The sequence below is a fragment of the Coffea eugenioides genome, chromosome 3, assembly GCF_003713205.1.
Source record: "Coffea eugenioides isolate CCC68of chromosome 3, Ceug_1.0, whole genome shotgun sequence".
Lineage (NCBI taxonomy): Eukaryota > Viridiplantae > Streptophyta > Magnoliopsida > Gentianales > Rubiaceae > Coffea > Coffea eugenioides.
This window is the reverse complement of record NC_040037.1, coordinates 5,175,093-5,202,190: the sequence shown is the minus strand read 5'-3', so window position 1 is coordinate 5,202,190 and position 27,098 is coordinate 5,175,093. Positions and strand designations below refer to the sequence as shown.

Genomic DNA, 27,098 nt, shown 5'->3' with positions numbered 1-27,098 from the left:
GTGTTACGCGCAACATTTGGTGAATAAGAAACAACCAGGGCAAATACTAATTAGTCTCACAAAGAACTATAAATTAATGGCAATGACTATGACTGTAAACAAATTAAACAGCACGTGAGCGCTTGTGAGTCTGGCTCGATCAAATCTCAATTCGAACTCGATCAACATCGAACTCGAGTCAAGTTTGAGCACAAAAAAATGCAGTTCATTAGCTTGCGAGTCGCTCAATGATATATATAATATAAATTAATTTTTATTTTAATAGTAAAATTACATATATATTTTTTTAATATTTTATTATTTGTTAAGGTCAATTACTATTTTATTCATTTTTTCAAAAAAAAAATTATTTTTTATTTTTTAAGGTCAAGTAGGCTCGACATCGAGCTTGTCGAGTTGGAATTCAAATTTGAACTTGGTAAAATTGAGTCAAGACTCAACTCAATCATGTCAAAGTTGGACTCTATTTGACCCGTTTGATGCCCTAACAATGACGACCAAGAACGGAACATTAGTGGCGCGAAACTAATTTTAGAAGAGGAGGGACAACCCGTGGCTTTTTAGGAGAAAAGTCACAATTTATTCTTCAGGACATGCACATGACTGTAAAACAATTATACTCTCCCAAATCACTCGTCCTATTCAGTCACTAGAGGTTTCCACATTCCACGGTAAAATATTGGATGTGCAAACCACTATAAAATAAGCAAACAACATAATACCATAGCAAATCTCCCCTCCAATCGTTAGAGGTTTCCAAAGTAAAATATTGGATGAGAGTTGCTTGGTGAAACTCTACCATTTAACTCAGAAAAAATGATAGATATGCCATGCAAGTTTTGGAGCTAGCTTTCCAACACGCAGAACTACAATATATATGAACATCATTTGTATAATTCCTTATCTTTATGCATTTTTTTTCAGACGTCTGCGGAACGCTGAAATTGAAAGAGAAAAACCCCCCGTGACGACTCAAATGAAAGGGGTGAGAGTTTAATTCTTCTCCATTTACTGGATTTTAAAGTAGTGTATCTTCATCTTTACATGACATTAATTGCAAACCATTATATGCAGCAAAAACGGCTTCTTAATACTAGCTAATTCTTGTGAAATATATGTGTTGTCACTTAGATAATATAAATTGCTCTTTCCCTTCGGCAACATGCATTGAATTCAAAACTTGTAATTCTAGACTAGAGATGCAAAAAACGATCGACTATATTGAATGGACACAAGAGATGAAGTAGCCATATACTTACTATTCAGATAATCTTGTGGCATTTGTCTGAATTTCGACCAAGTGATCGTATTGAATGGACACCACTTTCATGTTCAATGTGCTCAACATTACTACCATTTATTTGTGTTGAACCACGTCATCTATATGATATTGATTTCACTTTGGAGTCACTTAATTACAGGGCTAATCCTCCCGTTGTCTTTTGTACTGTCTCCTTTGCTTATGTTTTTATTACAAGAAAGCAAGAGAAGAAGAGGCCTTCGTAGTCTTTTGCATTGCCTCATTTGCTCGTGTTTTTGCAAGAAAGCAACAGAAGAAGAGGCTTTTGTAGTTTTGAACCGACCAGCGTCCAAAAACAACTGCAATAAAACACCCGCTATGAGGGGGTGCAAGCGATGAAACACTCCAAGAACCGTATAAATACAAAGTGATTGAAGATCCGTGAATGAGACCTAGCATGCGAATCAGCAAACTTGAGATTTATGCTAAGTCATTATGGACTTGAGTTTCTTGAATAGGATAGTCGTTCAGATCGCTTGAATTTAGTGGGCATCTCAAACTTCATTACTTAATATAAGCCACGTAACAAATTCAAAGACAAATTCAGGAACTCAAAACTATCTATTTATTGTAGGGTATTAATTTCCCAACTAACTTTTGAAGGTTTTAGAAGAAATTTTGCAAAAAGAATTGCAACATGTTCCCATCCATCCAAGCTTCGAGTCATACAAATCCCTGAGGTCATTTTTAACTTGATTTAGTTTTGGTTTCAACTTCCTCTTCTAATTCGTGCATTGATAGATTTAGTTTTGAGTTCAACTTCCTCTTCTAATTCGTGCACGAGTAAATTTGATCTTTAAATTCATCCATTGTTGATTTAATCTCTAATACTATACCATCTGGGGAGTACTCCGTTTGGATTAGCAGTTTTTGGGGGTGTTTTTGAAAAATTTTGCTGTAGCAGAGTTTTTAGATTATATTTTGGGATATTTTCAGAAAATATTTTGGGATATTTAAGAGTAGAAGAGTTTCTAGAATATATTTTGAGATATTTTTTAAAATTTTAAAAAAATTTAAACTAATTTTTAGATTACCTTTTAGAGTACTTTTTAAAAATTTTATTGTATTTAAAAAACTAATTTTTGAAAAACGCTCCCATCCAAAACAGTATGTTACTAAACACAAAAATAATTACCAACTTCATATCAAGTATAACTTTAATTTGTTCCACGTACAACTAAATACGATTTTTGGTCAAAGTTTAATGGTTTGTATCGTTGGTGGAATGCATAAGATCTTATTTCTTTTCAGGTACTAATATATATAGTATAAAATTGTGTTATGTGAGTCATGTGGATCATAAAGCATCTTGACTTCAATTGACATCTATTCATAAATGATAAAGAATAGGAGGAAACACATTACTAGAATTAATTGACAAATACCATAAGGCTAGGCTATTTAAAAACAGCTCCAGCATTTGTCTAGTGCAACAGAAGCAATAAACAAATGATTCAACGGTAGCGTTTTCTTTTACTGTTTACTGGACGCATGTTAAGATGGAGTTCAGTTTTCATATTTTGAAAAGCTAATTTGAACTCCCACTGTCCAATTTTCATATTGATGGGATCATATTACTTCTATCCTAATTTCTTCTCCTACCCTATCCTGTGTTCACATGCAAGGATGTTGGGCACAATTGTCGTACTACTCCAAAAGGTTAGCTTCTCTTTTTCTAAATCTACACGGCAGTTTTTTAATTTGTTTTTCATATTCTTATTTCAATTTCAATTTTTGCAGATTTTGATGAGCACAAGTGAGGTTTCATTGCATCATCTGAATGCTAGATGCTGTTATGCATTTGTTGAAATATACGAGAAAACTTTACTCCTTCTATGGTGGCTATATGAGCTATTTTTAGTAGACTTTTTGAAGTATTAGTGTCCTATTTATGAGACATTGTAGTTATATTCAATTTTTGATTATTTTTGAAGTTTGGGATTTATTTATTTATTTTGGATTTGAAGTTTGGAATCTGTTCATATTACACTGTTAAATTGATCTTTGGCATCATATAATTTCTTGAAATTTTGTAGAAAAATATATAATACATATTAGTGAAAATTTTTAAATTAACCATTTTGATGTGTAATGGAATAATTAATTGGTTTTAGAATATAAGAGAAAATCTAGTAAGGTTAACTCATTGGCAAGGAGAAGAAATTAAGGAGGGGATAATATAGTTTCATCAAAATAAAAATATAATAGTGGGAGTGCAAATAATAAATGAGGAGCACAAATAACATTACCCTTTTGAAAAAATAATATTAATTAAAAAAGTATAGAAATGTAACATAGTTAATAATTGTCAGTGTGCAAATTCATAAGATAAGTTAAGTGTGATTTAGGTATATTAATGGTCACCGTTTAAAAAACCTATTGTCAGCATGGTAGGCACTTGAACTATCATAGTAATTGGTTTCCTTTCTTGGGAGTTTTGCTTCTGAATGCTTCTGGCATTTTTGCAAGTAATACGTCTTCATCTCACCAAGAAAGGAAAGAAACGGCAAAGGGTATGGCAGTTAGATCCTGTGATGACTTGTTTTTGAGTGTTGTTTTCACTTTGAATAAAAAACTCCAAAAATTTTGTTAAAAGCATATTTTGGAGCACATATTTATATACACAATTGATTAAATTAAAGTATTCACCTACATTTGTTGTCTCGTTACCTTTAGTAAATTTTTTATTTAAAAGTGTTATTTTTAGTTCCGTCAAAAAATGTGTTATTTTTAGAAGAGTTTTTAAAATGGAACTGTTTTTCAAATATAATAAAAATTTTTAAAAAATACTCTAAAAGGTAATTTAAAAATTAGTTTAAAATTTTTAAAAATTTTTAAAAATTTTTAAAAATATCTCAAAATATATTCTAGAAACTCTTTTACTCTTAAATATCTCAAAATATTTTCTGAAAATATCTCAAAATATGATTTAAAAACTCTGCTACAGCAAAATTTTTCAAAAACACTCCAAAAAACAGCTAATCCAAACGGAGCTGTTTTTTGGAAAGTGCTATATTTGAATTTCTAATTTTTTATAGGATTTCTTAAAATGTGATATATGTGATAAAGAATGTGATTAAAACATGGGTTAAATAATTATTTTTTAAAAAAGAAAAACTTGTTAATTAGGGGTTTAATCGATAACTTTTCTAAAATATTTTTTAATAATAATAAAAAAGGTTGTTCAAGAGCCTCAATCAATTAGAAAGAGTTGTGAAAGAAAGGTAGACGGACAAAAGAAAGGGTAATTTGGACTTTCTATGCAATTAGATGAGAATTAATGTAAGGGAAAATCGTCCAAAACGTCTCTCACATTTTGTAAAATAACTTTTTTCGTCCCTCACTTTTAAAAGTGTAATTTTATGTCCCTTACATATTCACATCGGTCAAATTTAGTCCCTAACTAGGTTTCCGACCATTTTTTGGCCGGAATCCATCACGTACAAGGCACGTGATCATTTTTGAAGGGTAAATTTGTCAAATTATATTTTACAGATCTGATCTATAGTCCTCCACATTTTATAAAATAAATTTTTTTGTCCCTCACATTTTATAAAATGACTTTTTTCATCCCTCACATTTCACAAAATGAATTTCTCCATCTCTCACATTTCAAAAAATGAATTTTTCATTTCTCACTAATTATGTGTGTGAATACATTTTTTTAAAACATATGTATATGTCTATTTGATTTTGCTTAATAATAATAGCATAAACACATATATGTAATTGGGCCCAACTTATGGGCTATCTTCTCTTTTTGTATGGATTATGACTAATATTTACCAATAGAACCTTAATTTACATATTCTTATTGTATTTTGACCGAAAATAGTTTTATTGGCCAACTTGACAATGAATATAAGATTTTTTACTAACTAATACCAGATGAAGGTATAATATATGGTATTCGTATTGTTAAATGAAATCAAATAGACACATACATATATTTATGCTATTCGTATTATTAAGCAAAATCAAATAGACATATACACGTGTTTTAAACAAAATGTATTCGCGCGCGCGCGCCCACACACACACACACACATATATATATATATATATATTAGGATTTCCCTCACACACATAATTAGTGAGGGATGAAAATATTCATTTTTTGAAATGTGAGGGATGGAGAAATTCATTTTGTGAAGTATGAGAGATGAAAAAATAATTTTATAAAATGTAAAGGACGAAAAAATTTATTTTATAAATTGTGGAGAACTATAGATTAGATTATGTAAAATATAATTTGACAAATTTACCCTTAAAAAATGATCACGTGCCTTGCACGTGATGGATTCCGGCCAAAAAATGATCGGAAACCTAGTTAGGGACTAAATTTGACCGATGTAAATATGTAAGGGACATAAAATTACACTTTTAAAAGTGAGGGACGAAAAAAGTTATTTTACAAAATGTGAAAGACGTTTTGAACGATTTTCCCTTAACGTAAATAGCTGTTGTTTCCAGTGTCTGGGAAAAAAAATCCAAATTATACTTCCAAAAATCGAATAAAAGTCAAATCCCGTTTCGAAACGATTAAAATGTATGAATTGACTTATCTATTTAGTAATTTGAAAAGAAATTCACCACTTGTATGCATCATATTCATTCTCTAAGAAAAAACAATTCTTGGGTGGGTACTTTTTATTCTCTTTTTCTTCACAATACATGTAACTCTCACTTATTCTCTGGTCTGAAGCTACACAAATCCATCAGCGCATCTGCTCATCATCTTCTCTCTTCGGTAGCCATGTCTTTCAGCAGAGCCACGTCTTTCAGCAGGGGGGTAAGATCTCAATTTAGCTGATTTTCAGTTTTTTTTTGTTTCTTCTAACTTTTTATTCTACTGATCTTGTGTTCCGATTTGTTGCATGGATCAAATTCTTATGTTTATCTGATGTATAAAGTATTGCAGCTAAAGGTTTAATCTTTTTTTGATTTAATAGTTGGGCTTCCTTTGTTTTTTTTTTTTTTTTCCTTTTAAAGAAGAAATTGGGTCTGAGTATCTAGATTGGAACTTTTGAGCTTTGGTTTTGTGTGCTACTTAGTGGGTTTTTGCTAATTATTGAGTGAAGTAAATTCCTCCAAGATCTTTTTACCAAAAAAAAAAATCCTCCAAGGTCTCGGTTATTTGTGTTTATAGAGAAGAATATTTTTTTTATTGTATTTCTGTGCTTTATTCATCTGAGTGATGGCTTTAGAGTTTTCTGTGTGATGAATCTCTTGATCTTGGAAGTTTTTGATCTGATGTGTCTGTATGTGGGTGTGGTCAATATGTGAATATGCCATGTACCATGTATTATAGAAGCTCAGTTTTGATGGTACTCGTTATTAGTATTCATGAGGATTTATTGACTGGAATTCTTCTGTGATTTTGTATCATATGTTTTAGTTTGTGATTGAAGACATTGGCATGTTATTGGGGATGAAATGATCCCTCCATGTATGTGGAATTCCTGGAGCTGGGCCTTTAAGCCGAAGTTGTTGGAGAAAGATCACTAATCTAGTACATTTTATATGATTTTTGCTGTTTCTGGTTTCAAGGTTTCAATGTTTGGGATCCTAAAACTCAGTATGAGTTTCCTTGGTTAGTGCTATAGGGTCTTGAGAATATCTGGGCAATAATCTCTTTACTGTTGTTTTTGCTGTAGTTTATACTCTTCCAGTGGAAGGATAACTAACTCCATATGAATTGGGAACTTTCTGGAATTTTCAAACTGTTATCTTGATGAGTGCTTCAATCTGTAAGCGTTAACTTCTCACAAAAATGAAGTATCCAAAACAGTGTCAACATTTTTGGTTTTTCAGCTCTGTTGCGTGCTTTGTGAAGATGGAGATTACTTAAAGAAGCATTACCTTTGATTTCCCTTATTATTGCCTCTGTAATTTGCTACAACTTCTTGAGTTTTGTGTGGTGAAAGGATGAATCCTGCAAAAGGATGCAGCTGTTGGTTTTCCATTTGTGTTCACAAAATTACGTCCTAATGCTTGGGTTTCCAATTTACTTAAGTCTCATTTCTTCTTGGAGCAAAAACATGATTCTTATTTTACAATTTCAGCCCAATGCATCATCTGGCATGGGTGTTGCTGAACATTGCAAAAGCACATACCTCGAATTGCAGAGGAAAAAGGTGCACCGCTATGTGATTTTCAAGATTGATGAGATGAAAAAAGAAGTGGTGGTTGAAAAAACTGGGAGCCCATCTGAGAGCTATGAAGATTTCACTGCATCTCTACCTGAGAATGATTGCCGATATGCAGTATACGACTTTGATTATGTTACTGCTGAGAACTGTCAAAAGAGCAAGATCTTTTTCATTGCATGGTCAGTTTTAACTTATATGTGGTGTGTTCATTTTTTCTCGTCTGAAAGTTCTGTTGTTCATGTTGCCTTTAAAGAACGCTGAATCAAGAAACACCAGTCAGTTGATAATTTTAACATTAGCACATAAGAGTTCTCATCTTTCCGTCCTGTCCTTGCATTGATGATTTATGTTCTGTTTCTGTTTTTATGTAGCCCTGAAAAGTTGTGACACTGGATAAGGAATTGTCCACGCCTAAGCAATAAATAGAAGATGCTGACTTGTATTCTGCTGTCTGCTATCTGCTTTCACATAAAGATTTGTCAGATAGTGGATAATGAATTATTGACATCTAGGCTGCATGTTGATCAAGAATCTCTCTCTCTCTCTCTCTTGCGGTGACGAACAGACTCTCACACTTAATAAACATTCTGTATTCGTTTATCATTTTGTCGTCGTTGACATCATCTGCAAATTCTATGTACTCTATACTTCACTTGCTCTGTGTTTAGAACTGAGAGTATTGCTCCACACTGCTTCTGGATTCTAATTAGTGTTTCTGATTGGACCAATCATTTTTCTTGGACTGGATTGAGTCCTGCCTTAGTAGGAGAAAAGTCTTCTAATTGTCAAAGCTGTTTCTTATTTTTTTTCTTAAGCTGCAGCTATTATGCTGCAGAATGATTATTAGAGGCTTTTGAAGTTTGCTCATGAGTAGCTATTTCTTATTTCTTTTTCATGCTGCAACTAATATGCTGATGAATGATAAATAGAGCTTTTTAAGTTTGTTCATCAGTGTTCTCTACATGTGCTACGTTAGAAACTTAGCATACACCATCTAGTTACTAGAGAACACGATATGGTGCTTGACTTTTGTTTTCCAGGTCTCCATCTGTGTCCAGGATCCGTCCGAAAATGCTGTATGCTACATCTAAGGATAGGTTCCGAAGGGAGCTGCAGGGTATCCATTATGAGATCCAGGCCACTGATCCTACTGAAATGGAGCTTGATGTTCTCAGAGAACGAGCAAATTAAACCACACCCTTTCTATTTCTCAAGGGCTTCTTTCTACCTCTGGGAAAATTACTCATGTCATTTTAACTGTAAGACGGGTTGGGCTTTAATCATTAATGTTGTGCAGAACCTGTTTCTGACAACATATAGGCTCATCATAAATAATCGTTTCCCTGGGAAGGCTGATTAGGAGCTCTTGCATATTGTATCCCAACCTGTGGGGATTATTGGGGTTCCTCATTTTCATGATGCTTCTCAGATGGAAGATGGGTATGGTTACTGATTATATAATATTACTAGCATTACTTTGTATTTTATGAACGGCGTTGACTTGTTTAATTCTTTGTCGGGTGGTTCCTGGAAATTTACTTCACAAATGAAAATTGTGTGTTTTGATTTCACCGCAGTTTTGTATACAAAGCAATTGGGCTACTTCCAGTGGTTAAGAGCTAGCCTTGCATTATAACAGGCGTTGGTTTAACAATATATGCAGAACCACTGAAAGTCAAGTGGCTAATACAAGTTTTTTCCATCTTCAACACAGAGTACTGATTGCCTTTAAATGGGACCCAACCTTATCTACCCTTGTCTTATTTACCAAACAAAAGAGAGACTTCTTGATTCTGACATACGAGGAAGAAATGACTATGCAAAAAAGATATAAGCAGGCCAGATGCTGAACAGCATATTTCAATTTGCAAGACTATACGCTTGATAACAGAGAGAAATGACGGGGCCTGGTGTTGATCTTGCTCTTGGAACCCTCCGTGATTTACCAATGGGAGAAGTCAAGTTCTTATCTGGAGTCAGTAGCCAAGTTAAAGATGTGCAAGCAGAGCTCAAGCAAATGCAGTGTTTCCTAGAGGACGATGATAGGATAAAATATGAAAAGCAAAGCGTCCAAAATTTCGTTAAAGAAATCAAGAAGCTTTCTTATCGGATTGAGGATGTTGTGGAAACAAATGCAGCTGAGGTTATACTGAAAAGAAGAAAAATGGGAATTAAGGACTTTCTCAATCGAGTAGCTTGCTCATCCTGTGAATGCTATAGTATCCATGAAGTTGGAACAGAGATTAATGATATCAAAACAGACGTAGTAAATCTGATATCAAGGATGGCAACCTAAGGCATCAAAGAAAATGTGATATCACGAATGGAAACCTATGGCATCAAAGCAGTGTTGGAGAGGGGGGAATCTAGTTCTGGTGGGAAAAGTGAGAGCAAAAAATGGTTGAGAAAAACTTGTGCTCATGGAGTGGAGGAACGTTTTATCGGGATGGAAGAGGAGATAAGTGCATTGGTATCAATGTTGCTTGATGATAATAGGAAATTCGGAGTTGTTTCAATTTGTGGAATGGCCCGATTGGGTGCATGATTCGCGATCACAGTTAGCGGTCTGTGTCGTGGTCGCGGTTGTTCTACATTTGTTGTTGCAGTATATCGGTTGAATATCAGGTTATATACACGTTATAGCACATAAAAATTTTCAAAACAACGCGGCAGTACCATACATACTACTTGCTTTAATTTGTAGGAGTAATATTCTTTGATATGGATGACAATGGGGTGGACTTGGAGCGGGGAGCCATATATCTCCCCTTGCCCGGCATTGCCCCGCCCCCTGGCCCCATCGCTCCCCTTGCACGTTGTGGGCATCCGTCCCAATTGCCATCGAAGAACTAGTCAACAAAGTGCAGCTGAAGATTTAAAGCTCGTGTAACATGTAACTCTTCCCAAAAAAAAAAATAAATCAACTTTGTGATATCGATTGTTCCGCACTCAAGAAAACAATTAATGGCAGAAAATGTAGTCAATCTAGCTTTGGAAACCCTTCGGGAATTATAAGTTCAAGAATTGAGATTCTTATCAGGAGTTGGCAGAGAAGTGAAGGAAGTTCAATCCCTGCTGCAGCGGATGCAGTGTTTCCTGGAGGACGTGGATAAAAGGAAACATGAAGAGTCCAGCTTCCGTAATTATGTAAAACAGATCAGGGATCTGGCCTATCGGATTGAAAATGTTGTCGAGACTTATGCTGCTAAAGTTGCATCGAAAAGGGGAAGGAAGGACATCTGCAGCATGCTCAAAAGATTTGCTTGTATGCTGAGAGAATCCACAAGCCTTCACAAGGTTGGTTCCCAGATTGCAGATATCAAAACAGAGATCAGCAACCTCACAGCGAGCATGGAATCTTTTGGCATAAAAGCTGCAATGGATAATGAGAGTTCAGATGCAAGAAATGAAAGAAGAAAATGGTTGAGGCAAAGGTACGCCCACGAGGTTGAGGAAGACTTTGTTGGGATGAAAAAGGACATCAATCAACTGGTATCGCTAATGCTTGATCATGCCAAGAGGGATGCTCGAGTCGTTTCAATATATGGGATGGGTGGCTTAGGAAAGACAGCTCTTGCCCGAAAAATCTACCACCACCGGGAACGCAGTTTCAAAGGCTTTGCTTGGGTTTGTATATCCGAGGTTTTATAACCCAAGTTTGCAAAACCCATGAACTAACTTCAATATCCTGAAGCAGCTTGCTCCAGAAAAGAAGGACGAGATTTCTCGAATGGGAGAGAGGGAAGTTGTGGAGGAGCTTTACAAGGTGCAGAAAGTGAAAAGTTGTCTAGTTGTTGTTGATGACATATGGAGGGTGGATGATTGGAATAGCCTTAGACCTGCCTTCCCAATTGCTGAGGCAAGCCTCAGCAAGATTTTGCTCACAACTCGCAAAGAAAATGTAGCCAAGGTTGGCATCCTGTATCCACTTGGATTTCTAAATAAAGAGGAGAGTTGGGAATTGCTCCAGAAGAAGGCATTCTGCAGAAGAGATCCTGGAGGTTAGCCTATACCAGAAATTCCGGTTACTAGATAAGTTTTGAAATATCTGCATGGTACTATTTCAGATGTTAATGTTTTGATTGGCAAAATTTCCTCTGGGTATCAGAAAAGCTTTAGTTTTTTTGGAGGTCTGGATAAATTTCAATGCTTCAAGGCTTGTAGAACTAGGTAACGATACGTTAGTGAATGAGAATTGTCAGTTCATTAGCATTAATTTAGGCACTTTGATGCAGGTCATTTCTACACTAAGTAGTAATTCTGTCAACCACAAATCTGCCACTAGATAAAATACCTGTACAGTGGCAACAATTTGCTGCATTGTGGACGTCCCATCACGAAAACATTTCGCATTTAGCGATTCAATTAAATTAATTAATCTTTTAAACAACCTATTTTCAGACTCAAGAATTGAACCAAAGCTCGTGGAAGACTTGGGAAGAGAAATGGTGGCCAAATGTGGAGACGAACCTTTAGCAATCTCTGTCATTGGAGGCATTTTGCGTGAAAAGAATTGCTTAGATGGTTGGAAGAAGGTGCACAAAGTCATTGATTCGTACTTAAGGAGGAGCGAAAGCAGTGAAGGAGATCAAGCAATAGTGCAAGTATTGACCTTAAGTTATGATGACTTGCCTTATCATTTGAAACCATGCTTTCTTTATATGAGCCATTATCCAGAAGATAAAATGATACAAGCAGAAGAATTGTGTTTGTGTTGGATGGCAGAAGGCATAGTTTCATCAAGGGATCAAGGAAAAGAAGAAACACTGATGGATGTAGCAGAACGCTACTTCAATGAACTGGCGAGCAGATCTTTAGTGCAGGTGCAAGCGGATGAACAGTTTGCAGGATCAATGCAATTTTGCCGCCTACATGACCTTATGCGAGAGCTGTATCTGGCAAAGAGTGAAGAAGAAGAGTTCTTCCAGATGGAAAACCACATTCACAGAGGCCTCATTCTTTCAATTCTAATAATTACAAGGATCATTCATTTGATTATAATGTCATACAAGAATCTGCTCAACAACTTCGATCCCTTTTGTTATTCAGCTCAGGGTAGATGATCTTTTGTTGCCAAGTGAGTTGATGAAACTAAAGCTTCTTAGAGTTCTTTACCTTTCAGGTGTCCGTTTCAATAAACTACCTCAACGTTTTGGTAGCTTGATCCATTTGAGGTTTCTATGCATAAAAGACTGTGGAGTGAAGGAGTTGCCATCATCCATCTGCGACTTGCCATTCTTACGGACCCTTGATCTCAGAGATGATATAACCAATGAGGGTGACTGTGCATTACCCAATGCTTTGTGGAAATTGAAGCAATTGAGACACCTTTATCTTAATCGGAAGTATCATGCAGTAGGAGGAGAAAAATTGACATTGCATGGCCTGGATAAGTTGGAGACATTGGAAGGAATTGCATGTGAACACATGGAAATTTCAGATCTTTATAAGCTGAAAAATCTGCGATACCTCTATCATGCAAAAGTTAATGGAAACGAGAGCATCTCCAAGATGATCAACTACATTGAGGCTGCTAAAGACTTACGTGTCCATCTAAGTTCAGACGCAGGTTTTGTTCTTCTCAAAAAGCTTTTGATGAATTGCAACATTTATGAGTTAAGTATACATGCATCTAGTGCTCTGTGCGGCAAATTACCCAAGCAAGCATCTCATTTGTGTCCAAGTCTCCAATCTTTGACCTTGTCAGGCTGCGAAATTGGGGATGATCCAATGGACGCTCTGGAGAGGCTTCCCAATCTAAGAATATTGAAGCTGGGAATGCTGTCCTTTGTTGGAAAAAACATGGTTTGTCATGCCAGTGGCTTCCCTCAACTCAGGCATCTTTTCATTGACAATATGCCTGCCTTAGAAAACTGGACGGTGGAAGGAGGATCCATGCCACATCTTTCTACTCTAACCATTTGGGATTGCAACAAGTTGTTGAGTTGGATAACTTCTAGAGCTAAAGAATCCTCTACTTAACAATGGATTAATCTTTGTAACATGTTGATCAAAACCCAAAAATTCACTTTCTGAATCCTTGGTTGTACTAAAGAATAGTTTATCAAAGTCCAGATTCTACTCTTATCATATGATTGTGAATGAAAATTTAGATATTTGGGATAAGACTCCAGATGTTACATTGAAGCATTTATGCTGTACAATGAACTTGGCTTTAGTTTCCAAACCGGGCAATAAGAATATACGTACAATTTGCAGGCAGAAGTCCATAGATGTTATCCTCGTCTGGCACTTTAGGAGACGCAAATTATTAAAAGAACAAAAAAAAAAACAATACTATAAAATGATTTTTACAAAAAAAGAGAGAAAAAAGGCATATTTACTGCTGCAATATTAGGATTGGTAAAAACAATTGGGTGACGGGTATTGGGAATTTTATTCAGTACTATTACTTGATTTTTGTAGATCTTTTTTTTTTTTTTCAAAGAGAAAATTAGTTTTAACCCGAGATGACTAGAAAGTTTGAAAACATTTTGTATTGCCATAAATATTCTCATAAGCTAAGACATATAGGTTATGTTCCAATTAGTTTTTAATGAATACATTGATTCCTTTATTGATCCCTCAAAACCTAAATCAATTCCAAAACTTGGCCCTGATGCTTTTTATAGATGAAATAACTAGGCACACCATATTTGGTCCCACGATATGTTAGTTCTTCTAGATGTATTGTAATTGTTTATAGAAAAAAAATTTTAAAAAAAAAACCACATTTGCATACATATATATATATATATATATATGTATGTATTTGATAAATAAAATTTTGAGTTAACGTAACATTTTTTTAGAGGCAGTGTTCCGTCCTTATCAATGAAGTTGACATGTATTGTAACTTGATAATATTTGATTTTAACAATTACAATGAATATGTATGAATATGATTGGGACAAATGATGGTGAGGATCACTCCAATTTAATTTTATATGATAAAATTTTTTAAATATTATTTTACTTGTATCAAAAATAAATTTACTAATTAACTTTTATTTTTTAATAATTGATTTATCTTATATATGTCATATTACAAAAAATATTATAATAATTATTTCAGATAATTACTTGAAATAATCTCCTATCCAAATACAGCATCAATTGGCAGTGATTCAACGTGTAACTCCGCATCCTATAGTAAAAGTACTCAATAATGAATTATACAATTTACAGTAGTGCTTTGACAACGAATGTACAATTATTTTGGTGGTGACTGGGGGCTTATCTTGATCTTTTGTGCAATCCTCATAGGCCAGTAATAATGCAATCAATCTCGGCTATATTCATCTTCATGATGTCCCCACACAGCCCACAAAAAAGGGATAATTTCGAAAACCTCCTCTAAGGTTTTTAATAATTTCATCTAGTTAGGTTTTGAAAATTACACATACCTCCCTTCAGTTATTATTTTGGAAACAAAATTTTATTCAATGGTCATATTTTTGAATAAAAATTGCACATACCTCCCTTCAAATTAACATTTTGGAAACAAAGAATTATTCAGTGGTCAAAATTTTGAATGAATAATCCAAAATACTCTCGTGAAATTGTGAAGTTTATTTTACTTTTCTATAAAATTCTTAAAAAGTTTGAAACCTATATAATTTCATAAACCCACTTTCGACCCTGATTATTACTATTTTAAACCTTACATAATCCCACATTCCAAATCAATAGCACTATCTCCGTGACTAGCATCATTATTAGTCCCTAAATTTCAAAACCTCAATCTAAAAAAAATCAGCACCATTAAACTAAAAAAAATTTCATCAAATGCATTAATATAACATCCTATTCTTCAAATATTGAAGCATCAACACCAATTCCATCCTTTTTAAACCTTTAACCCGCATCTTTTCCTATTCAATTGTAGATTCTCCAAGCAAAATTAAAATATAACTGTGTGAAATGTATTCATATGCATAAGATTATGAGCTGATTATTTAAATGCATGAAAATATTGATATTTTAAAATTATTATGGTCATTTTATATGGTTAATGGAGGTAAGTGTAACATTAAAAACAAAGATAGCCATACTAGCTGAAATTATAAGAAATCTCGAGATGCTTTCTGAAATTATCCCAAAAAGTCCACAAAAAGCTTGGCAGATTCCTCTGGAGGACTGACAAAGTTACACCGAATCAGTACACAGTCAAAAATCTTGATTACTTTGCTTTTCTCTCTCCAAAATCTACCTTGATAGTTACTGCTGTGTGGTTGTTTAATAATTTCCTATTCTAGTTGTTACTTGCGGTCCTCTGGATAATATTGTTTAATATTAATATGATCCCCCGAAGTAGTCATGTTTGATTTGTCTTGATTTCACTGCGCATGAGTGTTTTGATCACAGCCCCCTTCTGCTCTAATCTTTTAAGACTGTGTCAGTAGCTCTTCATACTCCATTGGGTTATCTCTGGTAGGTGATTCTTGATTGATTAGCCCTCCAAGCTTTGATCTTTTTGTCATAGTTTCTGAATTAGCAATATAGCCATGCATATGGATTTTATGTCTGAAGTCTGATGAAATTGCATGAAAAGTGGAAGTATATTCAGTTAATATATCAAGCTATATGGAGTAATTGAGCATTTGAGATGATGATCAAGATCTGAACTTGAGAGTATGAGGTCAAGTCTATTGCTTTCTGAGTGGATCTGTAGCGGGATTCTTGTGATTAGTGATAATCGTTGCACGGATGCAGAGGAGCTGGAATCTTGATGAGGTTCCATAACTTGAGGGGTTTTCTGAGAAACACTGTTGTTTAGAAACCATTGATTTTTTTCATAAGTCCAATTTCAGGGATCCGAGGAACTATGGATGGTAAGGCTAAGACCATCGTGTGGTTTAGGAGGGATTTGAGGATTGAGGATAATCCTGCCTTAGCTGCTGCTGCTAGAGATGGTTGTGTATTCCCTGTTTTTATATGGTGTCCTAAAGAAGAAGGTCAGTTTTATCCTGGTAGAGTGTCAAGGTGGTGGCTAAAGCAGTCTCTCATCCAATTGGAACTGTCATTGAGATCCCTTGGGGCTAAATTGGTGCTGATCAAAGCTCAGAGTACTTTGGAAGCTCTTTTGGAATGCATTGGTGCTGCTGGGGCAACGAAAGTAGTTTATAATCATCTTTATGGTAAGCCATTGTTCACTGCTCTTTTACACTTCCAATTTGTGCTTATTCCTTGATTTATGAAGCATAGAATCGGAAGTTTGAATGCCCTTTTGTCAGTTTATGGTATTCTTCTTGGACTTCTCCTCTTTAATTTATGGCTACTAAATAGCTAGATTAGGATAATAATGAGAAGATGCTGTATATTTGCAAGAGAAGGCCAATATAGATCATACATCAGAAGTTTGGGGCAAGAGATAGATATACAGCACCTACATATATTCCCGCACAGTGTGAAATTAGCATGGGTGACAATTGAGTTAGAACTGGCAGCTTAGAGTATCTATGGTATTGGACAAAGGCAGATGCCTGAAGTGAATTTAAATCTTACTTTCAAATGGCTGTAACTTCCGGAGTTGGGGCAGTTCGACAGGCCAGCACATGGATCAAGAGTACCCTAAACATTGCATGCAATTTGTCTACTGGAATTAGGCCTGTTTTGGTCCTACAATTTGGTATTTTTGATGACATCGCAAGAGTTTTTCTAAATTTTTTTTAAGTCAATTTCTGATATATGGTTTTCTAAGTCAAAGAAGTTGCCTTCCATTTGGCATAAAGTTCTTCACTTTATTTCTTTCTTTTAAGTGTGAGTTTTGATAATTTTTTGAACCAAAAAAATTCGTAAGTTCTCTTGATTTCAGAATTTGCATTCTGGGTATTAACTTTTTAAGAATTTCACATGGCCTATTAATACTGTATGCGACTCCCAAGTGGTTGCAGTATATGTAGTAACCATCCATCGACAAGGTTACCTTTTTCAACCGCACTATATGTATATTTTCTGCCTTGGAGATTGTATCTTTCCTGATTAGATACATCTGCTTTACCCTGTTAGAATCTTCTGTGTCACCCCCTGATTCAGTGATGTAGAATAGAAGCAAGAGCTTTAATTGCAGCCTGGGCATTAATGTTTTGTGGTTCCAGTCTCCACTACGGAGATCCCTTAAGAGATAATTCAGATTTCTGCTTGATTTTTATAGGCAGGACTCTTTAGTTGAATAATTAAATTGGTCTTTTATTTTCTTTGCACTCTTTGTTCTCAGATCCTGTCTCGCTGGTTCGTGATCATGATATTAAGCAGAAATTAGGGGAGCTCGGCATTTCTGTGCAAAGTTATAATGGAGAGTTGTTATATGAACCATGGGAAGTATATGGTGATGATGGACATGCTTTTACAACATTTGATGCATTTTGGGATAAATGCGTGCACATGCAAAATGAACCAGCTTCACAACTTCCTCCGTGGCGATTAGATCTATGTGCAGGTAAGCGTATCAGTCCACAAGATCATTAATCAGTTGTCTTGCAGAACCTTTCTTGTAATGATTTCTATAGCACCTTACGAATTGGTCAGTTGATCAACTTACTAATTGGTCTCTGTAGCACCTTTTTTTGGATGGATACACTGAAGAGAAGAGAAAATGATCTGTTGAAAAGGAAATAACTAAAAAAGGAAGAAGAAGGACCTGAGAGTAGAGAAAATGCAAATTTAAATATGGAAAGAAAAAGAGCTTTATGAACTCATTTCTGCTTTTTGCAGGATCAGTTGATGGGCATTCAATTGATGAGCTGGGTCTAGAAGATGAATCAGAAAAGTCAAGTAATGCTTTGCTTGGAAGAGGATGGTCACCTGGTTGGAGCAATGCTGACAAAGCCTTAACAGAATTTGTAGAAAACCATTTGTGTGATTATTCAAAGGACAGGCTCAGGGTTGCAGGGAACTCCACATCCCTCTTATCCCCACATTTGCATTTTGGTGAATTAAGTGTGAGGAAAGTTTTCCATCTAGTACGTATGAAACATTTGCTATGGTCAAAGGAAGGGAACCATGATCAAGAAGAGAGTGCTAATCTATTCCTCAGGGCTATTGGCCTTAGAGAATATTCTCGCTATCTATGTTTCAACTTCCCATTTACTCATGAGAGGTCATTGCTAAGCACCTTAAAATTTTTCCCGTGGCACGCTGATCAGTCACATTTTAAGGCTTGGCGACAGGGTCGAACTGGATATCCTTTAGTTGATGCGGGTATGAGAGAACTTTGGGCAACTGGATGGATCCACAACAGAATCAGAGTAATTGTTTCAAGTTTCTTTGTCAAGTTTCTGCTTCTTCCGTGGCAGTGGGGTATGAAGTATTTTTGGGATACCCTTTTGGATGCAGATTTGGAAAGTGATATTCTTGGTTGGCAGTATATATCTGGGAGCTTGCCGGATGGACATGAGCTTGAGCGCTTAGATAGCCCAGAGGTGAGAGCAGTATCTGGAACTTATGCGATGGTTACGTGTTCTTCCAACTGATTTGGTGATTTTCTTTCTTTTTGTTCGTATTTAGCATGATTTTTCACCAATTTTGTCAACTTTTATCTGGTTAGCTTCAAGTAAAGAATTCTCTTATCAGTTTTCTGGGAGTGACACCATTTCATTCTCAAGTGTACGTTTTTGCCTTAACATATATACTGAAAATGTTTATTTAGTTTTCTGGGTGCTGCGTCAATCACCATCCAGTATAATTGATTCTGTTGAGATTATTGATTGATGGCACCCTACGGCAAGCTTGAAAAACTGATGCTTCAATTTTCCTTGTGTTCATTTCGGAATCTCTGAGCAGGTTCAAGGATTTAAATTTGATCCTGAGGGTGAATATGTGAGGCATTGGCTGCCTGAGCTAGCGAGAATGCCTGCTGAGTGGATCCATCATCCATGGGATGCACCTATTTCTGTGCTTAAAGCCTCAGGAGTGGAGTTGGGATTAAATTATCCAAAACCAATAGTTGATATAGATGTGGCAAGGGATCGTCTAATTGAAGCTATATTCACCATGAGAGGGAAGGAAGCAACTGCAAGAGCTACAAATTTTAATGGAACAGATGAAGTTGTCTTTGACAACTCTGAAACTAGTGAAATTGTAGGTAATCCAAAGGCTATCTTAAAGGAAAAGCTTCCTTGTCCTACTAGTTCATCTCATGATCAGAGGGTTCCATCCCTGCAAAATTCTAAGAATGTTATATTGAATAGAAAGAGACCAATGCCTGCTGAAGATAAACAACCTCTGAGAGATAATGTACATAATTGTAATCATAATGGTGCGACCTCAAAAACGGATGATGACTTGCGCTCTACTGCTGAATCTTCTTCAACAAAAAAGCAGACCACCAGTAGCAGAACTTCGTTTTCTGTTCCACAAGCTGTTTCCTTACCGTTGAAAGTTAAACCTTTTCCAGAGTGTGAATCTTCTGGTCCAGTGGAAGAGGAGATTGACACTGAAGAGACATCAAGAGAAAACAGTTAGTAAAATTGCATGACTTCTTTGTCAAAAGGCATTTTTTTGTTCTTGCAGTTAAAATTAGTTGCAATGATAGTATTTGTTCTGTGGCTCTCACTATTGATACATCTGATGTAAATACTTGAATCCTCGGCACTGACTGCATATAGAAGAACAAATGTCAATTTTATGCATGTGCTACCATTGTTTGGTTTTTCTTTTTGGATTTTGCAACACGCGCACAGATAAAATCCCCAAAATTTCCTCTAATGGCTGTTTATTCTATAGGATGGCTGCTATACTAAATGAGGCACATTGAGACATACTCTGATTCAATGATGAATCAGCTGAGTCCATTTCACTTTTCTTTGTACTCTTGATTTGTTTTCCAGTTAAACAATTAGTTTGTATCCAGCTGGGTTAGACATATTGTCATCATCAATGCTTCTAGGGATAATGAATATTTTTAATGACTAAACAATGAAAGTAAGAATTAGATTCCATGAAGGCATTACTGATAAGCAAGTTGAAGTAATGAAAAACATTCTCTTTAGCAAGTTCAGGTTGCTTTGTATCTACAACCTGTGATGATAACACAAACAAACAGGCCAGAGTGCGTCATTTGCACATACACAAGCATCTGACAGGACATACTGAGAGAGTCCATATAAGTGCAATGAAAGGTCATGGTAAATTCCCCATAAATCCTTATACTATATAAGAATGAGTTGTGGTCAGAGAGGGGTTTGAATTTTAACCGCATGGATAGGAGGTTTTTGGGAATATGAAATGTTGTGTAGGTTTTTTAAAACTTTTGGTACAACTGAGGGCAGCATGTGTTTAGGTATATTTACCGAAATGGCTTCATTTTGGTACATTTAAAGCTTTGATTTATGGAGACATCTGGGTATATCTGGAATATATAATTATTTTGCAACCGTTTTTACATTGAGTACAACTCATATAAGCTTATGTGTTGGTGTAATTACTGAAATGGTGTTATTGATACATTTAATTGAAGCGTGGCTTTTGTTGTGCAATTAACACAAAGACATATTAATACGTTGTGCAATTAACACGTTGCTATAACTAGTCGTTAGAGGGTATTCTTTTGTTTGAAACAACTTATGTCTCCTTTTGGACAATTTTCAACTGACATCTGTAGGGGTCTTTTGGAAAGGTAAAATTGTAAAAGTATTGATAAAGCAAAGTGTACAAGGGTGTGCTGCAATTAGAATGTACTGTTAGTAGTTTTGTCATATTTGATGACTATTTTTTTCCCGAATGTACTATTATTTGTCCAATGAAAATCCTTTTTAACCACAGGCACCAAACACCCGCATGATGCGCGGCACTCCCCCCTAGTAAAGATATATATGAAGAAGAAATTGTAAATTTAGCTGATAAATGTACTTTCAAATGAGGCATCAGTTAGTGATCTCTTTTGGTTTTTTTATGCAGGAGCTGTAGGAGTCTGATGCCATAGAGCTTTGAAACCCTGCCAAACTTTCATGTTGATAGGAAAGTGTTAATAAAATGTGGATGATGCTTGCTGAGTCACTGAAGATTTACTAATGTGGTATGACTTAAACTAGTCTTCTTGTATATATATGCATATCTCAAATCTACCGCTTGTCTCTTATTCAAGTACTGAAACGGAGAGAAATGGCAATGTAGAAGTTGACACAGTTTATGAATGACACGTGTTTTCGTCATAACTACATAGTCTATCTTAAGTTTTGCTCATCAGACGTGCAAGAATTTTAGTCTTCACTACTTTTCAGCTATTTTCTTATAATTTGCACATGTATTGCCGAACTTACAGTTTAGAACAGTAGTAATGCAGATGTTTATGTGCTGAAAACGCATGACTCAACTATTTATTGTTCTTAATGATGTATTTGTTCATGCTTGTACTGTTCAAGTCAATAAAAGCCAAAGTAGTGGTACTGTTAGATTATGCAATCATAAGTATGTAGATTTACAGGTTGATTTAAGTTAATACGCTCTGAGTTGGGCTGAATCAGATGCCAACTACTTCAATAATCAATATCATGGACTACGTAATTGCCCTGAAGTCCTGAACCCGTGAAACCAAGTAAAAGAGGTACTACTGTGCTGAATAATGAGATTCAACTGCCAATGTTCATTATACCATCATTGCATTCCAGTGTCTTCCTTTCTCTAGGATAAATGGTATTTCAGTTTATGCTAGAGAAAGCAGTTAGATAACATAATATCTCACGACCCTTAATGTAATCATTATTAAAACATAGTAAAGTATACAGTACAAAACCAGAATCAAATATGCTTTGATTTGTATACGTATGTGCTCTTTAATACACATTTTTCAGGTGGAATAGTCTCAAGAACAATCGGCAGAAAAGCATTATTATGAACTATCTAGCTGTCTACTGGAATATTGCTGAGTACTACTAGTATTATCATCACCTACGAGGCTGCTTGCCGGCCAGAAGAAACAAATGAGCAGGATAGAGTTTGATTCTTGTATTTCCTTTCTTTAGAATTGACACGTTTCCTAAATTTGTTTGTATGTTTTTTCTCCGGGTTAATTTTATTTTGCACCTTTCAACTATATCCTAGTTCTTACTTTGGTCCCTGAACTCTAAACTAGGATATTTTAGTTCCTAAACTTTACCCTGACTCCTACTTTGTTTCCTAAACTATAAACTAGGAAACCTTGGTCCCTAAACTTTATCCCGATTTCCCCTTTGTTCTCTAAACTCCTTTGTTATTTTCTAATTTTGGGGTTTTTTTTAGGTTATTGGTTAATCTAATTTTCCTTTCATGCTCTTGTAACATGCAACCCTGCCGCTCAAGTTGCTAATATTTCATTACTTTTGGGGATTCTGTTAACGATTGTACTTAAGTGGGATGTTTTACATAGTTTAGGGACTAAAGTGGAAATTCAAGCATAGTTGAATGGTGCAAAATGGAATTAACTCCTCTTCTCTACTGACTCCGCTTGAATCTTCAAGAAGGTATTCATTTTATGGCTTTGAGTCTCATTGAACTTTCAGAAAGTTTGGCCTAGAATAGAAGTAAGAAATCTCAAACTACAATATTGAGTCACCATACTCTATCATAGTACTATATAGTAACGAAATCTGATAGTTATCTAGAATAGAGTAAGTTATTCTGCTTGCTATTCTTTCATGAAATCATAAGTGTTTGTGATGGCAAGTTCTGATCTGTATTGTTTCAAATTGATACAAGGCTCCAACAAAAGCAAACGTCCTTGTATCACTTCAGAAAGTAATCGAAATGCAGAATGTAAGATGCAATTTATTTGGCTAATCATTCTTTTGGAAGCAGAAACAACTTCTTGCACATTACAAGTATAAACCATCTTCATGAATGCTATCATTTTCGTGTTTCTTTACCGATATTCTGTCGAATCAAGAAGCTACACAAGATATACATACTATGAATTCATTATGAAGTAGCTTTTCTTTCTGGACCATAATATCCATGGTTGGCAATCTGATTTGTAGCATATGTAAGAACAACATAGCTTAATCAGTCGTCATTTTCATCTTTATGTGGTTGTTTCTTGCTTTGTATCTCATGTCGTCCGTACTCTCAACATATATGTCGATTTGTAAAGAGCCAAAACTTCAGATAAAACCCCTTCCCGTCGTCGAAAAGTCAGCAAGGGAGGATTGAGGCACGAGACTCTACAGAAATCTTGACATATACACATAGCCTGTATCTAATATATATATATATAAACCCATATCAGCCTCACTCTGAGACTCACAATTATGTGAGATTGTCCATAACAAAACCTCTTCAACACTGGAAGGGCTAAAACTTTATGACAAAATCTTTTAAAGATTCAAGTTGTCTTCATCAGCTGCAGCTGCTTCTGATGTGGATATTTTTCTTGTCTGTTAAATAATGCTTCAAAAGTTTTGCTATTCATTCGTGGGACAGATCTTTCTAGCTTTTCATTTGTTAGGGTCTGGTGTTTACTGTCTTGATAAAAAGTAGTGGACGGCATTGAAAACATGAAATAATGTGTACGGCAGGTAAGTGGATCATGCATTCGTACCAAAAAGAAAGATGATGATGAAAAATCGCACTAAATGTACTCTTCAAGCATGACCGTTTCTTAAATGTATATCGAAACAGCAATTACTGCAATGTGTTTTTTAAAGTAAGAGGGAGAGCCAGGAATCTACAAATTTACTTATGAGTTACTTTTTTTCCCCCTCATATAATGCTAATTTAGCGACTATTGACGAGGGTTAAAAGTAGAACAGGAACTTCGTGCACCAAAACTGGACCTTATCAATTACAAAGAAGGGACAGAAGTGGCTAAATCATAGAAGGTTCTTTTTTTTTTAAGAGTTAATCACTATCACGGTTGAATGCATTGACATGTGTTAAATTCGAATTTATGCATTTAATGGTGATAATGTAAAACCGTAAACTTAGATTCATGCATTTCATAAAAACGGTGAGTGTATAGAAGATTAATTCTTTTTTTTTTTTTAAATTTCCTACACAGTTTTTGTTTTGCCTATTGTAATGTTGAAGCTCATATAAGAGTTACGAGATTTGGCAAGATTTCAAAATTTTAATTTGTTTGAAATTTAAGGTGTAAAGTGCTATTATATGTTTTAACCATCAAATCTTTATAAAATCTATTCAAAGAGAGAGAGAGAGAGTAAGAGAAATATATCAAGATTCAAAATTTTCGCTTCAAATGATCTGTCTCGACTTAACCTCCAATAGAATCCTAAGAGCTATTGATTATTAAATTTATCCACAACAAAATCTCAAGAGTTATTAATCAATATACATGGCAATTAAATAGGTATGGGATAGACGGGACAAAGACAAAATTCAAAACAAACAATTTCAAGTGAAAATTTTAAGTATTGAGTCACATATTTGTTATCGAGTTTTTTTTTTTTCAATAATATCATTTTTTTTTAGAATTCTTTTGAAAATGTACCCTTATTTAGAATAACACTAGAGAAACGGAATCATAATGATTATTAGTAAATCAAAATTTTTTTTTCTCAATTTTCAGCATAATGAAAAATAATTGTGAAGTGTGTTATGAACGGGAAAATCGCCAATTTAGTCCCTAAACTTTTTTTTTCCGTCAATTTAGTCCCTATATATTATTTCTAGCCAATTGGATCCCTAAACCTATATATCGGTTCCAATCAAGGATCTTTGCAGCGGCGCCACCGTATAATTTCCATTAGGTTCATAATCGTGCAATACAAAAGGGGCATTTTAGGGAATTCCATTCTGGCGCCTTTTCCAATTAAAAAGTAAATCGATGTAAAGCCCAAATCTAGGTACTACCTCTCTTGCACCAAAGAGAGCTGTCCAATTTTTGCAGACCCGCGTAGAAAAAGCACTGTAATTCAATGCATTCGAGAAAGAATTGGGACAAAGCATCCTCAAGCTCAGCCAGTGATCAATTTATTAACACCGTCAAAGGATCAAATGGTTCAGAAACAGGAAACTCGATTTATGAAGGAAACGAGAAATACTACAGTGGAGACAACATCGTGCGATGCTATTGCCAAGAACAATGCCGAATTGTGACTGCTTGGACAGAGGCAAATCCATCAAGAAGGTTTCATGGTTGCAGAAATTATGGGGTAATTTTTTTGTATGTGCATAAAGTTTAGAATTTGTTAAAATATTTCTTGTCTTTTAACTATGAAATGGTGGTAAATGCAGAAACGTGGTGCTTGCAGATTTTTTTTGTGGTATGATCCACCCATACCCCAAAAGATGAAAAATATAATGGGTGCACTTTTAAGGGACCTGAGAAGTGTTGAGAGAGAAAACGCAGCATTATTGATTGAAATGAACAAGTTGAAGGCAAAAGTGAAAATATTGTTTATAATTTGTATCTGTTTTGGCGTTTTACTTGTTTTTGTACTTGGAGGCAAGGAAAGGAAGAAACAAGGTTTGCTGGAATTGAAGATGTTGCAGTAGTTTTGAAGAATGTATGGAATTGTATGGTTCATCTGTACTTTAAAATGAAGTAAATACAATTGAGTTTTCATCTATGTTTGACTCTGTTTTGCTTCTGGATTTGTTATTACTCTGTTTTGCATCTGGATTGCTCATGTAAGTTTCTGTGACAAGTTCAATGTTATGCTGACAATGTTGACTGAAGTGGAAGAATTGCAGAAGTGATGGCCATTAAAAAATTGGGTAAACAACAAAAAAGCCCCCTGTGGTTAGGCAATCATACATAAAAACCCCTTGTGGTTTCATATCATACCAGTCGATACCCCGTGGTTTGAATTAACCTGAAAAGTGGACGGAAATCGTCAAATATTCGGCGTGTGTCTTAAACGAACTGCAAAGGCGCGTGCATATGCGAAAAACAGATTTCCACCACAAACTTTCACCTGATATGCCTATTTTAGCCTTCACTCTTTAATAATAAGAGACCAGCTTCCGTTTCTTCTGAGTCTTCATTCAATCTGTTTCCAGATTATTCAGTAACTACTGTAGACACCAAATTTTTAGTGTATTTTTATTTACTGTTATTTTTATTTTTCATGCTAGTTTTTATTTACTTTTAGTCTTTTATTTTTGTTTTAAGTCATTTTAGCATAGAATTTATTTTTAAAAAAAAAAGGGGGAAACCCGCAAGCGGGTTTCAGGCTATTTAACAAATTACTTAAAAAAAAAAAAATTTTTTTACATGCAAGCTGCGTTGAGTTGCATATGCCCATCGGAGGGCCCTAGGATGCCCAGCAAACCTCCCCTCTCATCCTCACCCTTCAGGTGAGGGTTTGAGAGTATGTGTTTGATATAAATAGAACAGAAAAGCAGCTTTTAGTCATTTTACATAAGGGGGAAACCCGCAAGCGGGTTTCAGGCAGGCTATTTAACAAATTACTTTAAAAAAAAAAATTTTACATGCAAGTTGCATTCTTCAAAAGGGTATTTTCGTCTATTCACTCAGGAAACCCGCAAGCGGGTTTCAGGCAGGCTATTTAACAAATTACTTAAAAAAAAAAAAAATTTACATGCAAGCTGCGTTCTTCAAAAGGGTATTTTCGTCTATTCACTCAGCTCCGTCTGTTTTGCCGATTTCCGTCCACTTTTCAGGTTAATTCAAACCACGGGGTATCGACTGGTATGATATGAAACCACAGGGGACTTTTATGTATGATTGCTTAACCACAGGGGGCTTT

General features: G+C 35.2%; 4 protein-coding genes across 5 annotated transcripts; all 4 read left to right on the top strand.

The window, feature by feature from the left end:
* Positions 1-5,892: 5,892 nt before the first annotated feature.
* On the top strand, positions 5,893-9,023 carry LOC113765118 (actin-depolymerizing factor-like). The gene is made up of 3 exons (XM_027309179.1): positions 5,893-6,092; positions 7,366-7,631; positions 8,493-9,023. Exons 1-3 carry the CDS (start codon positions 5,901-5,903, stop codon positions 8,641-8,643), a joined length of 609 nt encoding a protein of 202 aa, XP_027164980.1. The 5' UTR covers positions 5,893-5,900; the 3' UTR covers positions 8,644-9,023.
* Positions 9,024-9,775: 752 nt separating this feature from the next.
* LOC113765821 (probable disease resistance protein RXW24L) lies at positions 9,776-13,434 on the top strand. The gene is made up of 5 exons (XM_027310070.1): positions 9,776-9,989; positions 10,493-11,079; positions 11,150-11,453; positions 11,854-12,507; positions 12,575-13,434. Exons 1-5 carry the CDS (start codon positions 9,776-9,778, stop codon positions 13,432-13,434), a joined length of 2,619 nt encoding a protein of 872 aa, XP_027165871.1.
* A 2,190-nt stretch (positions 13,435-15,624) lies between these two features.
* Positions 15,625-23,201, top strand: LOC113765142 (cryptochrome-1). Of its 2 annotated transcripts, XR_003467702.1 has the most exons (6): positions 15,625-16,592; positions 17,672-17,893; positions 18,169-18,875; positions 19,237-19,912; positions 21,352-21,469; positions 22,245-23,201. XR_003467702.1 is itself a non-coding variant. In XM_027309220.1 (5 exons), exons 1-5 carry the CDS (start codon positions 16,280-16,282, stop codon positions 21,366-21,368), a joined length of 1,935 nt encoding a protein of 644 aa, XP_027165021.1. In that variant the 5' UTR covers positions 15,625-16,279; the 3' UTR covers positions 21,369-21,754. The 2 variants fall into 2 exon arrangements, 1 of the variants encoding a protein (XP_027165021.1); XM_027309220.1 differs by lacking the exon at positions 22,245-23,201 and having other exon boundaries at positions 21,352-21,754.
* A 1,815-nt stretch (positions 23,202-25,016) lies between these two features.
* LOC113765820 lies at positions 25,017-25,881 on the top strand. Its single transcript, XM_027310069.1, has 2 exons — positions 25,017-25,538; positions 25,621-25,881. Exons 1-2 carry the CDS (start codon positions 25,302-25,304, stop codon positions 25,879-25,881), a joined length of 498 nt encoding a protein of 165 aa, XP_027165870.1. The 5' UTR covers positions 25,017-25,301.
* Positions 25,882-27,098: the final 1,217 nt, after the last annotated feature.